General features: G+C 32.0%; 1 protein-coding gene across 1 annotated transcript in view; it reads left to right on the top strand.

Moving 5' to 3' along the window:
• Positions 1-15,097, top strand: part of FSTL5 (follistatin like 5) — a 764,561-nt gene that overhangs the window by 244,588 nt on the left and 504,876 nt on the right. The window contains exon 4 of the mRNA XM_044224773.1: positions 4,243-4,491. Coding sequence (XP_044080708.1) covers positions 4,243-4,491 — 249 coding nt within the window. The remainder of the gene's footprint in view (positions 1-4,242; positions 4,492-15,097) is intronic.

The raw sequence follows: 15,097 nt of genomic DNA, 5'->3' as shown, positions 1-15,097 counted from the left end.
ATAATGACAAAGTCTTAGAAAAGAGAAATTAGAAAATCTAAGTGAAAAATAATTTCACATTTTATATGACTGAGGCTGTTTTTAGAATATGAAAATACTTAAACTAGATAATTATATGATTATTTAATGTAGGTGAGTTTAAATATGAAGCATTCTAGAGAAAGCTTATTAATATATTTATAACAGCTTTTATTAAAATCAAAATCGTGTTTTGCCAAGCATTCTTAAATGAAGGGATTAGATGAGAGTAAATCTGAAGATAATTTATTACTTCCCTCTTATCTAACTATTTGAATATCAGGTCTGAAGACATTACAGCCTGGATGAAGTCAGACAAATAGGTAATAGAAAAGCAAAGACTCTAACCCTGCTCTCTAGCCAAAAATCTTCTGTTTTGTTTAACAAATCAAAGTTAACCTAATACTCATATTTTGGACTCGAACATTATAAATTTTTATGAGACAATTAATACCTCAAATAACTCGGCATTCTAAATTAATTATGTTTCTATTCCACTGGAATCATTTAGAGGTAGTCATTAGCATATCAATATCTGGTTGTTTCTTTCCTCTGCTGCTCCTATTCTCAATTCAGTATCAGTCTATTTCTTACCTTGTCTATTCCTAGAGCAGCCTTCTGAATGTCTAACCCATTTGTAAGACTTAACCTCAACTGCGACATGATACATTGCTTGTGAGGTTTTACATGTTACTATCCATCTCACTCTCTTTTGTGCCCCTAAATGTACCCCTAAATTTTTACCTCACTACTTTGAGGTACACACTCAAATTCTGCCATATGCCCTTTGTGAGCCACTAAAAAAAGTGTCAACTATTATTCTTTTCGTCTATCTTATAGCAAGTAACATAGAACCTTGCAAATAATAAGTAGAGTTCAGTAAAGTTTCAATTTACATCAAATCTATATTTACATCAAATCTATATTAAAGCTTCAATTTACGTCAAATCTATATTAAGTACTATTTGATAAATTGCATATTTCATATATAAATGACCTGAAGAGGAGTGCGTCATGATTGGGAATCTGAAATGACCATCTTTAGAATTCTATAGAATTATTTTGCTTTATAACTTGGTGTCTTTTATCTTTTAAGGTTTCATTTTAGTTTTAAATCTGAGGAGTTTTTATAACGTTCTGAAGGCATAGAATTTATAAAATGATGTAAGTGTTAAATATACAACACTTTTTTGGGAACAAATGCTATTTTATCAAGTTATGAGAGAGCAGGATATAAGTTCTTGATTAAAATTCATTTAGTGTGTCATCTGACTGAATGTACTTAAAAGAAATCTTTGACATGTTGATCAGATTAAATTGATTTAATCTCAGCTGAAACTTAAGTTCAGCGTTAGTCATGGATAATTACTGTCAGAAAGGATATGTTCTAGCTATTCATTTACATAATATGAGTCTTCTTTTGGATTGCATATGAATTAATTAAATTTCCTTTAATTGTAGCAACTACATGCAACATGCAGCTTCTAACTAGTTCATTAACTTCTAGAAAATGGCCAATATCCTAATACAAATCTCTGAGCTGGAGTACAGGCTTTGAGAGGAAAAAATTAAGAAGAAAGACTCTAGGAATTCAATTTACCAACCTAGATATATGAGAAATGACTTCATTTTTAGCAGAGCATTCCTCCCCAAAATGAAAACTACTAATTCAGTTAGCCAACTCATTTGTAACTAAAATGTAAAACGATCAGACTTTCAATAAACATTAGACTCATTCCTTGACAGTAAAAAATTATTCTCTTGATAAATCTTAAACTATATGATGGCAAAAAAACAACTTAGTAAGAACACAGAGGAAATCTAAGGTATGCAGATATGTGAGTCAGATTCCTGACAGTCATATCTTAGGCTCTATAAATATTAGATCACCAACTGGCATAAATACTGGCATAAGGATGAGGAAAAGTATTTTCCAAATTGAAATCAGTCATTATTTTATAGTCACTATTGAAATAATTTAGGGCATTTTTAAAATGGAATTCATTGAACATTAGAAAGCAGTAATGCCAAGAGAAAACTTTCCCCAGTATTATATCCACCTAGCTGTCTGTTTTTCTCTCTCTTTTCTTAGTTAATTCTAAATACTTGCATTTTTTATGCCTTTAATCATAGCTAACCTTCTCATCTTTTCCCTTTAAGAACATTACCTAATTGTTTACCTAACCTTTTCCTTGTGTTGTATTTATTTTAAATATAAAGTAGAATTTCAATAAATCAAAGACCCTAAAGTATGATCCCAGAAACAACAGTGTAATCATTACCTGAGAACTTGGAAATATAAATTTTGGGCTATACATAGTCCAGATCACTGAGTCAAAAACTCTGAGGTGGCTTGGAGGCAGAATCCATGTTTTAACAACTACACTAGGCCCCTTTAATGCATGCCAAATTTTAGGAACTACCACATTAAGTATATTTTACAAAATTTACTAAATATTTCAGTGAGTTATCATATAAATTAACACTATATCGAGAAGATCTATTCCGAAAATTATGTATATTTTTAGTTATTTTTATTTTTTTAATTTTATAGATTGTTTTCTCAATAATTGGAATGTGGTATCAAAGTTCAAGTACTTAAAAATTGCTTTTGAGAAGATTTATTCCAATTTATACCACTATTAAAAGACATGCTTAAAAAAAAAAAAAACATAGTTGATTTTTTTTATATTTTATACCAAAATAGTATTGGTCTTTTCTTTTTGTAATATTAAATTTGCTACCCTCCATTTGGTAATACGTGTATATAGTAAAGTAAATTGCGTTATAGGTTTCATTTAAAAACAAATAAATATGATTTTTTTAAATACTTGTTCAATTGTATTATATCTGTCCTTATGAAAACTAGTCTTTAAAAAGGTAGTTATAATAATAATAATAATAGGCAATTGAATGGAGTTTTACATGTGCCAAGCCCTTTAATTTTGATAATCCTATGAGAATATGGTATTATTCCTATTTTACAGACAAGGAAACTCGGATGTTTAGGTACTTGCCCAAGGTCCTAAATGTTGTAACTGGTGGGGTTATGGTTTAAGCTCTGGATCAGTATCTGTGTTCTTAATTATTATGATGTTGTCATGTGGAGAGATGGTCTTAAATCAACAAGCTAAAATTATACACTAAATATATAAGAAAATTACTGTAGTATATTACCTCACAAATCTTTTCATATGTGTATGTATATACACACATGCATATGTATGTATATGTATATATTATATCTGTGTTTTTATATCTTATATCTGTGTGTGTCTATAAATATATACTTATGTATAAATATATTATATTTATAATATATTAAAATATATTTATAATTAAAATTAAATTAAAAATACATATATACATATACATATGCATATGTGTGTGTGTGTGTCTTTAGTTTATTGATTTTTTTTACTTTCCAGTCAGATAAATTCTCAAAGGAGAAAAGCCAAATCTGTCTTAAAAGTGTGGTGATTCAAGCTGATTAGTTTGGTTTTAGTACAAGACTGCTGGATCTACTTACTCTTTTCTGATGCCAATGGAGATTGTTAAACTGATATGTAGCAATAAAATCGAATTCTTCATGATTTATTCATTTAGTTAAGAAATGTATTTGTGATTGTCCAGTGGCAAAGGTCAAACAAGAAAAGATCAGCTACCAGAACCCACCAAGGAGTTTTCAAGGCACAATTATTTCCCATTCTTATTTCTTGCTTTATATACATACATATCATTTTTCCTACTATTAATGTAAAAGTTGACATTTACTTAACATTCACTATATGACAGGGAAGTGATTCCTGTGGATTCTTACATGTAATATTTTGTACGACTTTAGGAGGGAGTCCATACTATTACCATCAGTAACAGATGGGACAACTTGGCACGAAGAAGTAATTTGTCTAAAGACATATAGCTAATAAATGGTAGAATCAGTATTTGAACTCAGGCAGTAGAATTTTGGAGATCATGTTCTTAAGGACCACACTACTCATTGAAAAGGGAGAAAAGAGCTCCACCACAGCACGGTAGGAGGGAAAGACTATTGAGAGTGTTTTCAAAAGGTCATCTACCTGTCTAATACAAGTCTCTTTTGTACTGAGAACAACTGAACCCTGATTATACTATATTTCTCATAGACTTTTCCTTATTTCATATTTTGACATGCACATATTTAAACATATGAATGCAAATGATTTTCCTCTTCCTTGTCTTCAGGATTCCTGATTCAGGATGGCATTCTGGGGTCTTGTGAGAATAAATACTGTGGTTTGGGAAGGCACTGCGTCATCAGCAGAGAGACAGGGCAACCAGAATGTGCCTGTATGGACATTTGCAAGAGACACTATAAACCTGTGTGTGGATCTGATGGAGAATTTTATGAAAACCACTGTGAGGTCCATAGAGCTGCTTGCCTGAAAAAGCAAAAGATTACCATTGTTCACAACGAAGACTGCTTCTTTAAAGGTAAATACGGGGTGAACCTAAAGTGTCACCTTCTATTCCTTTCCTTCTCTCAACTACTGCCTTTAAGTTTAAACTGAAGCATGATTTCATATCAGCAAGTATTTAAAAAGAGAAAGAAAAAAATGTGAGTTTAATTACATCAATAAGCAGTAAGTATATAGAAATGTACATGGACACAATTCTGAATCTCAATTATGAGTACAAAGTTGGCCAAAATATGACTCAAATTTAATATAGCTTACAGCATTGCACCATATGGCTTCCCAATCATGGCAGTTATCTTAGGACACAGGGAGGCCAATTCAGCCAACAGGCCAAATCTACCCAGTGAAAAGCACCTGGAGTGGAATTGAGTGAATAGTGAATGCCAAGCCATGCTGGGATAACATCTCATTTCTTCCTGATTAAAAACGATGGGTTTCAGTTTGCACCACATAATTTGGGTTAGATGGAACCCGTAAATGTCCATTGAAATAACTCTGAGGAATTCTGCTAAATTTACATAGTAAATGTGAGATTACAACAACCTAAAACCTAAAAATATTGGTATTTATTTTCATGGTACCCAAAACCACTGTTTATGGTTTATGAAAAAGTATTGCTGAATAAGTAATTTTAGAAATTATTTTAATGTGCTATATAAGTACATAAATCATAGAACATTTCTAATGTTATTTATTCATAAGCCTATTTTGTCTTTATTTGTTTCTTTTTTTTTTAAAAGATTTTATTTATTTATCTGACAGAGAGATCACAAGTAGGCAGAGAGGCAGGCAGAGAGAGAGAGAGGAGGAAGCAGGCTCCCCGCCAAGCAGAGAGCCCGATGTGGGGCTCAATCCTAGGACCCTGGGATCATGACCTGAGCCGAAGGCAGAGGCCTAACCCACTGAGCCACCCATGAGCCTCTCTTTATTTGTTTCTACTGGAGAAAATACTTGCTTATTCATAGTCAAAACTATGACTGAAATTCTGAGATGTTAAATATACAGAACATTCAAATAGGATAGTGATCAACCTGATTTCTAATCTTCACTTGGTTCCCATCCCATTTTTTCATAACTTTCCTCAAGTTTATTTACACTTAAGACTTTTCTGATATTAAGTAAAATGGCTAAAAACTTTCCTTTCTCAAACATGGTAGAATAAATAAAATATTATTTCCAAGGTGATAATAAAGTTATATACAGAGCTTTTCAGATGATATAAGGTGACATACTCTGTAGTCAGTGTGGCTACTAGAAGCCCATTGATATATTTGAAGTAAAGTGTTAATCGTTTCTTTACAACAGTGAACTAGGTGCACCTTGAATTCATGCACAGAGTATTTTATGATATCAGGTTCTCTTCTTGTATAGAAAGAATAGCATATGATTTGATTTCAAGTTCAATTTATTCTCTTCTTCTATCAAATCTATTTTACAATTAATTAAAATTAATTCTATTAGAAATGTGCTTTAGAACTCATGGAAGAGTGTGTGTGTGTGTGTGTGTGTGTGTGTATTTATTCTGTCATTTCGACCTAAGATGGTACAGTAACAATATTGCTGTGCCATTGATCCATGACATCATACAACTATATACATAATATTCTATTAAGATAATTTAGATACATTCTCAAAATGAGGTTTTGTCCAACTGACACCCAGCAATCAGTTATGTGAAAACATATGATATTAGATATCATGTGAGAAAAAAAAAAAACAACATTTGGTATATTCTAATGTTCAACTTTATTGCTGGATACTTAGGCATAATACAAATCAATGTGTATATCAGCATGACATAGATGAACTGAATATAGCTAGGAATCTTTTCTGCCCTATGAGTTCACAAAACAATGGTTTGAAAAACTTTTGTCTTTCAGACTTAAATTTATCAAATTTATTGATTTTTTTCAAAAGACTTTGTCATCATATATAAATCAAAATGCTTCTTTAACTAATTACACCTAGTATTAAAAAATTTCATTTATAGGGGCACCCGGGTGGCTCAGTGGGTTAAAGCCTCTACCTTCGGCTCAGGTCATGATCCCAGGGTCCTGGGATCAAGGCCCCTCCCCTCACCAGGGAGCCTGCTTCCCTTCTCTCTCTCTGCCTGCCTCTCTGCCTACTTGTGATCTCTGTCTGTCAAATAAATAAACAAAATCTTTAAAAAAATTCATTTATATTATCTGGGTTAATTACCAAGGGTTTATGCATTACTCGGGTCTCAGAATTTGTGTCTTTGGATTATTTATTTTGGGATTTTGCCTAACACATGTATACCTCACAAAAGGAATTTATTTCAGCAGAAAGGAACTAAGTGATGTATAACCAAACAATAAGTTACTTGTCTTACTGGTGTGCAGTAGACCAAGTTTAAGGTGCAAAACAAGATTCATGACTGCTAAACGCCTGACATGGTTGGTTGTCATGGCCCAAATTAATCCTTGTGATTATGAACTTTATTTTCCACAGAATGTCTGCAATTATATAATGGCCCAAAGGAAGAAGCAAATTAAAATATTAAGTTCAAGAACTGCTAAAAACCTATGTTTAATTAGATTTTTAATAGAAAAAAATCAAAACAAACTAAATAACAGGAATGAGTTTTCCTCCCCCCAAAAAAAATTTTTTTAGCTCTAATAAAAGGTAATTATGTAAACCTTAGAATAAGAGTCAACAAACAAGCAACTAATGGCCAAACTCAGGTTACAGTCCACTGTTTTTAAAACAATGTGTTATTGGAAGAGAGTCACAGCCATTTATTTAGGAATTTCCTTTGGATGTTTTTGCAAAATGAAAGGAGATTTGAGTATTTATAACAGAGATAGTATGGTCTGCAAAGTATAAAAAACATTTTGTCTGGATCTTCCCATAAAAAGTTTGTTAACATCTGCTATAAAAGATTACCAGTGTTTTAAAATTAATTTTTTAAAATACTGAGAGATCTTCTCTATGTCTTCGTGGCTATGGTGTTAAATATAGGGACCTACTCATGTGTTACATTACATTAAACTCATATCCACACACAAATGGTTACATATAAAACAGGAAATCTGAGTAAGATCAGTGGGTAGTGTTAAAGATGATATCCTGGTTATGATACTGTACTAAAGTTTTCAAAATCTTACTATTGGTAGAAACTGGGTAAAGAGTACATAGAATCTCTATTATTTCTTACAACCTCATATGCCTCTACAGTTATCACAAAATAAAAAGAGTTTAATACGAAAAACTACTGAAAATTTTGAGCAAATACTTAAGATAATTTTAAAGAAAGTACAGTTTACATTATTCATTAATTATTTCAACTTTAAGGTTAAGTCTTATTTTACGTATCAAATTTATCAGGTTAATGTTTGTCATTTATATTAAACTTATTAAAGTGATTTATATCTGTATAATCATGTTTATTGATTATATTAAAATCAAGATTAGAGTTCAAGTTAGGGAGATTTATATCTATATTTACTTTTGCATCTTTATATCTATGCATATATCTATACCTATAACTGTATCTATTTCTCTCCCTTCTACTGTATGTGTTAAATATTTAAACACCTCAGTAGTATGCTTAGCACTTGTTATTACTAACTCTTAACTAGAGACAATGATTCACTAAGAAATTTCTTAAGTGATTTAAGATATGTGGAACCATAAATAAAACATATCTAAGAATATAGCATCTTTAAATTTATTTTTATTCACATTTCTGTGATTACAAAGAAACTGACTATAATCGGATATAGAATATTACAGTATTTTTTAATGACACGAAAAACTTTAAGATGATACTTGGCATATGTTGGGGAGGAAAAAAGTTTTTCTATATTTTTTTTCTTCTGGCTGGCCTAATAATCAAATTGACATGAGACAGGTAAGAGGAGAAAAATAAATTCAATTACATATACATGGGGACCCATAAGAAAATGAGACTCATTGACAGGGAACTGAGGTTTATATGCATCCTGAAGTAAGAAGAGGGTAAGGGTCTGGGACTTCAAACTGGAGAAGACACTGGGAGATGGAAGAGCAGAAGTTTGGTAAACAAATGTTTGCCATGTCTTGCTGAGAAGTTTTCTTTATGTTACCAAACAACAAAAACAAACAAAAAAATTTCTGTAATAAATACTACTGATACAGGCCCCCTATCTCAGTTCTTTTACGCAGCTGTGGGGAGGAGGGAACCAAAATGGTCTTCGTGGGTCTGTCGGGCTTTTGTTGTCTTCAAATAAGATTGTCTGGAAATAACCCTCATGCCAAAGTGACACATTCTGAGGTGAACTATACTGAACCCCATCACATAGCATAAAACATTCTATTTTTGTGTAGGGCCTAGCTGTTCCTTGTGATAGCAGTTTTGGCTTAAAGTCATTTCCCATCCCCACTCTACCCCCAAAGGGCTTCTTGCTTCTGCAATTCATGTCACTAATAACAAGTATAATTTTCTCTTACCCTTACCCCGGGTCTGTCTGTCTTACACAGCAGAATTGATTTACTCAGACAATAGATATAAGATAGAGTAAGAAACTCAAGATATAACTTATGCCAAAATGAGTAAGGAATTAAACCTTTTATGAGAAAGTCAATTGAACAGAAACCCTTTTGCCATTTACTGTGCTGAGAATAAAACTGCCATAAAAGCAAATGTTCTGTGCACTTAAATGTGCATCACAAACAATAACAACTTGGGAAATATGGTTTTTATGGCTATGTGTGCACTATTTGAATGAGATCTGACATTGTGTTCTTTTTCTTTGGTATGATCTGGAGAGACATTCATATTCCATTTTTTAATTGGTTCCTTTACCTGATTTTTTTTTTTTTTTAAAGACAGGACTTGAGCTAGAAAACTAGGCTGCCAATGATACAATGCCATTTTAATTATTTTGTTAAAACACATGGGATTTTAATTTACCTTTTCTTTTTTTGAAGGAAGGCTTTGTACAGTTTCTATTTTATGTTTGTCTTTTATCCATTTCATGAAAAATAGTAACCTTGATAAATATTTAAACTGAAAGTAACACCTAGATATGTGTTTGTTTGCTTTGTTTTGGGATTTGGGCAGTATTAGCCAAGTGAAACTGTAGGATGGTAGTGAAATGAATGAATTGGACAACTACAAATGTGCTCTCCTTAAGACCATAACATACACACAGATGCTCTAGATCTCTTGAATGCCCTCAGCACAGACAACATCAAACCAATTTGATTAATCCCCGGAACTGGGGTAGATTTACAATAAAACTTTCTGAATTTGGTGTTATGAAATTGACTGAGCTGAGTTTCACTTTCAAAACTTATCTCACATTTAACATTTAATTAAAGTTAATATAATTTTGTTGCCGCTCTAATCAAAATGTGAAATATAGAATTCTGTGCATTGCTCATTATATCTGTAGAAATCATTGGCGCCTGGGTGGCTCAGCGGGTTAAGCCACTGCCTTTGGCTGGGGTCATGATCTCAGGGTCCTGGGATCAAGTCCCACGTCGGGCTCTCTGCTCAGCGGGGAGCCTGCTTCCTCCTCTCTCTCTCTCTGCTTGCCTCTCTGCCTACTTGTGATCTCTCTCTGTCAAATAAATAAATAAATAAATAAGAAATCATTGTAATGTGTACACTCAGAAAGTTACCATTTGTTATTAAAATAATACCAAATGTTTATTTCTCCTCTGATTTTTGAAAATTCTATAAAGGACTCTGTAGACATTATGTATTATATGGGATTTTTATATTTAAAAATTTATTTTTAAATAGTTTTATAGATAGTGGATAAATGAGGTTTTACATATAATATGAAAATGATCTAAAAGAAATAGATTTGGATATTGACTACTTAAAAAATACATTAAAAAATATTACCAGAAAGAAAGAGAGAGAATACAGGTGATAATAATAGTAATTTGATTATTATTTATTTCAAAACACTGACACAGTGTTTATTATTATTAGTGTTTTTTATTGTTCTATCATAGTAACAAGCCAGTATACTATAAAGAAGGTGAGATTAAGACTTTAAAAATGGCCGGCAAAACACTTGCATAGCAAACACAAGGGGTTCTGTCTTCTTTAGTGCATGTATGCTCCAAATATTCTGCTGAAATATATGCCATGATATCTTACTTGCCTAAGATTTTTAAAACTTTACTTTTAATAGTGATTTCCATGAACATGTGACATTATTTAGAAACATTTTTGCTCACTGTGGTATTTTGAAGATTGATTAAGTAACACACTTGATATAGTTCTTAACCAACTGAAGAACATAGTAACAGATAATAATTATTTAAGACTGTAACTTTATACAATAACTGTGAACATTTAATTGCAATAAATTCTCAAATTTGAATCTGTGAAGCCACATATATTTTCTTAGTATTTTATTTTATTTTATTTTTTCCTATTTATTTATTTTCAGAAAAACAGTATTCATTATTTTTTCACCACACCCAGTGCTCCATGCAAGCCGTGCCCTCTATAATACCCACCACCTGGTACCCCAACCTCCCAACCCCCGCCACTTCAAGCCCCTCAGATTGTTTTTCAGAGTCCATAGTCTCTCATAGTTCATCTCCCCTTCCAATTTACCCAAAAGCCACATATATTTTCTTTTAGGCTTATATTAGTTTATAATCTTGCATCAAAAGACTCTGGTTGAATTACTACATTATTGAATTTGCCAGGTTATAACAGGTTAATTAAGGTAGTAAATTTCTGATTGTAGGTAAGACTACTTAAAGAAAAAATAACTAACTTGAGTTTAGAAATATATTTATTATTAATTTCTTGGTTGTCATTTGAAGAGCTATCTTATAATAACCTTCCTCATAGATTTTGTTTAGGCTGGTTTTGCTTATCTTATGCTATAAATAGAATATCTATTAGAAAGGTGACAATGTTATTTTACTCCCCTCTTCAAAACCAAAACTTTAGAAATTAAGTGCATTTCTTGATGCATTTAATTTTTACCAAAATTTCCCTTTTGTTTCCTGTTATAAGAATTTAATTTAACGTTAAAAAACATGGATATTCTTGTTTTTATATATTTTCATGTGATATAATTTTTCTTCAGTTTCAAGCTATAGAATAAATATTTTAGTTTAACATTTTAGTGTTAAACTAAGCACTTTCAGGTGCAGGTAGATGGACCTATTTTATGATGTAAAAGTTGTTCTTATCTGGTTGCATATGTATATATGCACATACATTCAAATGTACAGATGCAACCAGATAAGAGCATGTTTTCTATGATTATATGAACATTCCATTAGTAGCTATAAGCACAATATTCAATAATGACAAAAAATGAGAACATTTTTTAACCTTTTATTAGTTCAAATAATTTTTCTTCTATCTTGAGACTGTTGAAATATTTTATCAGTCATTACCAGTCACTGGCACCTTCATTTATAATGTTTATTTTCTCAGTATCGGATTTTCAAATGCAGAATGTGACATTTCTGTACCATACCAAGTGAAGAACATTTTTTACAACCATTTTTTTTTAATGCGTTAAAACTTTTCTCTTTAATATTTCTGTGTAAAATAGGATGATGGAAAACTTTCCATTGATTACATTCAGCATATGTAATTGGGGATAAACTGTTCTAGAAAGTGCAACTGAAAATTTTTCTCTATTAGACTGATTTATATTTCACTTTTAAAATCCTTTCCGAGTGGGTGGTGTCTGGGTGGCTCAGCCAGCTAAGTGTTCAACTCCTGATTTTTGCTCAGGTCATGGTCTCAGGGTCATAAGATTGAGCCCTGTATTATGCTTTGCACTGGACGTGGAGTCTGGTTAAGATTCTTTCTTTCCCTCTCCCTTTGTCCCTCCCCTGCATACTCTCTCTCTCTCATAAATAAATAGATAAATCAATTAAAAAAGATAAATAAATAAAATCCTTTCTGAGGGGTGTCTTTAGGTACTGTAGAGGGCATTTAAAAACCTATTAATAATAAAAATTTTAAACCAGATGGGAAAGTGAGAAGCTTTGCCTAATGTTATCATCTAGATAATTACGTGAAAAAAATATTTGGAGGGAATCATATTGAAGAAAGGAGATTTGGCATTTTCCAGCACAATGTAAGGCATAGGTAATTAATGGTGTTGCTCTTTTGATAACTGGTTAAGGAAAGTATAAGGAATTTCAATTAATTAAATTAATTTAATTAATTTAATGCAGGTAATGTGCAGTTTGTTTTTAGTTCATGACACACCATCATCTGCCTATAAATTACTTAGCAACCTCATGGTTACAATAGAGGGTGGTGTGTACTCAGACAGATGTGAAGCATTTCATGTGTTCCTCTATGTGATAATCACTTTAAAGACTTGTTTCTGTATGTTTCTTTCATCAATATATGAATTTCCAGTGATTTGTAGAATGTCTCTCTAAAAGTCTCCCACCAAAATCTAGGCATGAATTGTGATTACATTTTGTCAGTATTTTTTTTCCTCTTGATGACAGGTAAAGAGATGTTGGATGAGAATTCATTAGTACAGAAAGGTAAGGCATAAATTAAGTGAGCAATTAATATCTAGTTGTAGTTACCCAAAAGTAAGAGAGATGAGGGTAGTTTGAATCAAGATGACCGTAGTGCCATTGGAAGTACAAAGTTGTCTGGCTATCTGACATATTTTTCTGTGAAGTGGGGATGGAGTTTATGGTAATTAAGAAAAAACAAGATCACCTAAAAAAAGAAAATTTGAGGAGTCATTTATGGAAATGTGAAACACTGGGGGACTCACACTTTTGAAAGTGGATGTGAGGGGAAAATGTATACACATATATATGCATTTAAGGTTAGTTAAATTTAAATCCCTTTTAGAAAAGCAAGGAAAATGCCATTTATTTGGTGGAATATGAGTCAGGAAATTAAAGGAAAATTTGGAGGAAGATGTGTACATATAGGATTTATTAGTATACTAATAAAGAGGCAAGGTAAAGGACTCTGTAGTTGAGATAAACTAGAGACGGAGTGCACATTAGGAAGCAAAGAGTACAGGGATGGAAGTCTGTTGTACTTCAACCTTCAGGGATCAGGAGATGGAGAAAGATAAGTAAACCAGACATATACATAGTCTGCAATGATGGGGTGGGAAATCAGGAGAGTGTAGATATATAGAAACTAATTAAGAAAGTGTTTCATGGAAGACAGAATAATTAGCTGAATTAATGTTGGTGAAATCAGGTATGATGGAAATTAGGAAATGACCATTGATTTAGTTAACTTGGTTAAGAGAGTCTGTAAAAGAAAATAGGAGCCGAGGAAGTAAGATAGCATAGCACTTTCCAGAAAGCTCTAAAGAGGAGCAGATACATATAGTGATCAGGAGAGAGAGACATGTGGATGGGAATAAGGGAACAGAAAGGGAGAAATTTCATAGGGCAAGAGAAAGTGGAGGTAGCTGTCACAACAGAAGCATTGAATAGGCCAGAGAGAATGGGCTCCAATGGACAAGGGTTATATTTGACTTTAGATGAGAGCTTGGATTCTTCATCCATTAAATAGACAAGGATTGGAAAACTAAGTACTTCTAGGTTGTGGTAGATGGACCTATTCTATGATGTAAAAGTTGTTCTTATTTGGTTGCATATGTGTATATGCACATACATTCAAATGTACAGATGCAACCAGATAAGAATGCATTATGTCTTATATATTTCACTATTTCAAATATATTTAATATATTTTTATATGAAATAAGAAATGAAGTATCGGTTGAAAGTGACAGAGGAAAAGGTTTTGGAGATTTGAGAAAAATGAACAAAGAGTTCGTGAAAAAAATAAACAAAGACAACAGGAGAAAAAATTAAAGAAATATGGTAGGATTTCCAGTAGTTTTGAAGAACTGAATATCTCTGCTCATAAATTTAAAGAGAGTAGTCTTTTGTGGTTGTGTACTTTTCTACAAATATAATCAGCTTCTTAAGATTAAGGCATTGAACAGATGAAAAATTAGGTTTAATCAGGATTTTTTTCACCCAGGAAAAAATTATACATAAGAGTCCAAAGTCATATTTTCCATATATTTCAGGGGCAGAATGATTATGTTATCTCTTCTCTTTTTTGTATACCTCCTCTAGTATCCAGAAATCTCCTGGTGGGTATCTTTTTCCTCAGCTTGCATATAGGAGAGAATGAATTTCCCGACCACTTCTACATTCTGGAAATTGTATCACATATTTTGGCTTAACTTCCTTATGCTAACATTCATTTTACATCTGTGACTCTTGGTCAAAATTTCCAGTAATGAAATCTGTTTAAACTAGTTAGCCAAGTCATACCTTTCCATGATCTTTGGAAAGGATATAGGCCTATAATAGCTATTTTATTTCAATGACTCTCTACCTCTCTGATCAATTAGCAGTCACTGTGATGGGCATGAAAACAAGATATTTACAACTGTATCTATCTATATCATCTATATCTTTATTTTTGGAAATCTATATTTTTGGAAAAAAAGAGGGACAATTGGAAAGTAATTCTCTGAAATAGAGTGTGGGTGGGAAATTACCTTGAAGCATATCTAACATAAGATCACTTTATTATTAATTCTGTAAGTCAGTGTTTTTGATGGTGGAAACTGCTTTGTTTAGCTAAGCAAATCATTTGAAAATTTGAG

The sequence above is a fragment of the Neovison vison genome, chromosome 11, assembly GCF_020171115.1.
Source record: "Neovison vison isolate M4711 chromosome 11, ASM_NN_V1, whole genome shotgun sequence".
Classification (NCBI taxonomy): domain Eukaryota; kingdom Metazoa; phylum Chordata; class Mammalia; order Carnivora; family Mustelidae; genus Neogale; species Neogale vison.
Note: the sequence above shows the minus strand (reverse complement) of the source record. Positions and strands in the feature narration are given on the sequence as shown.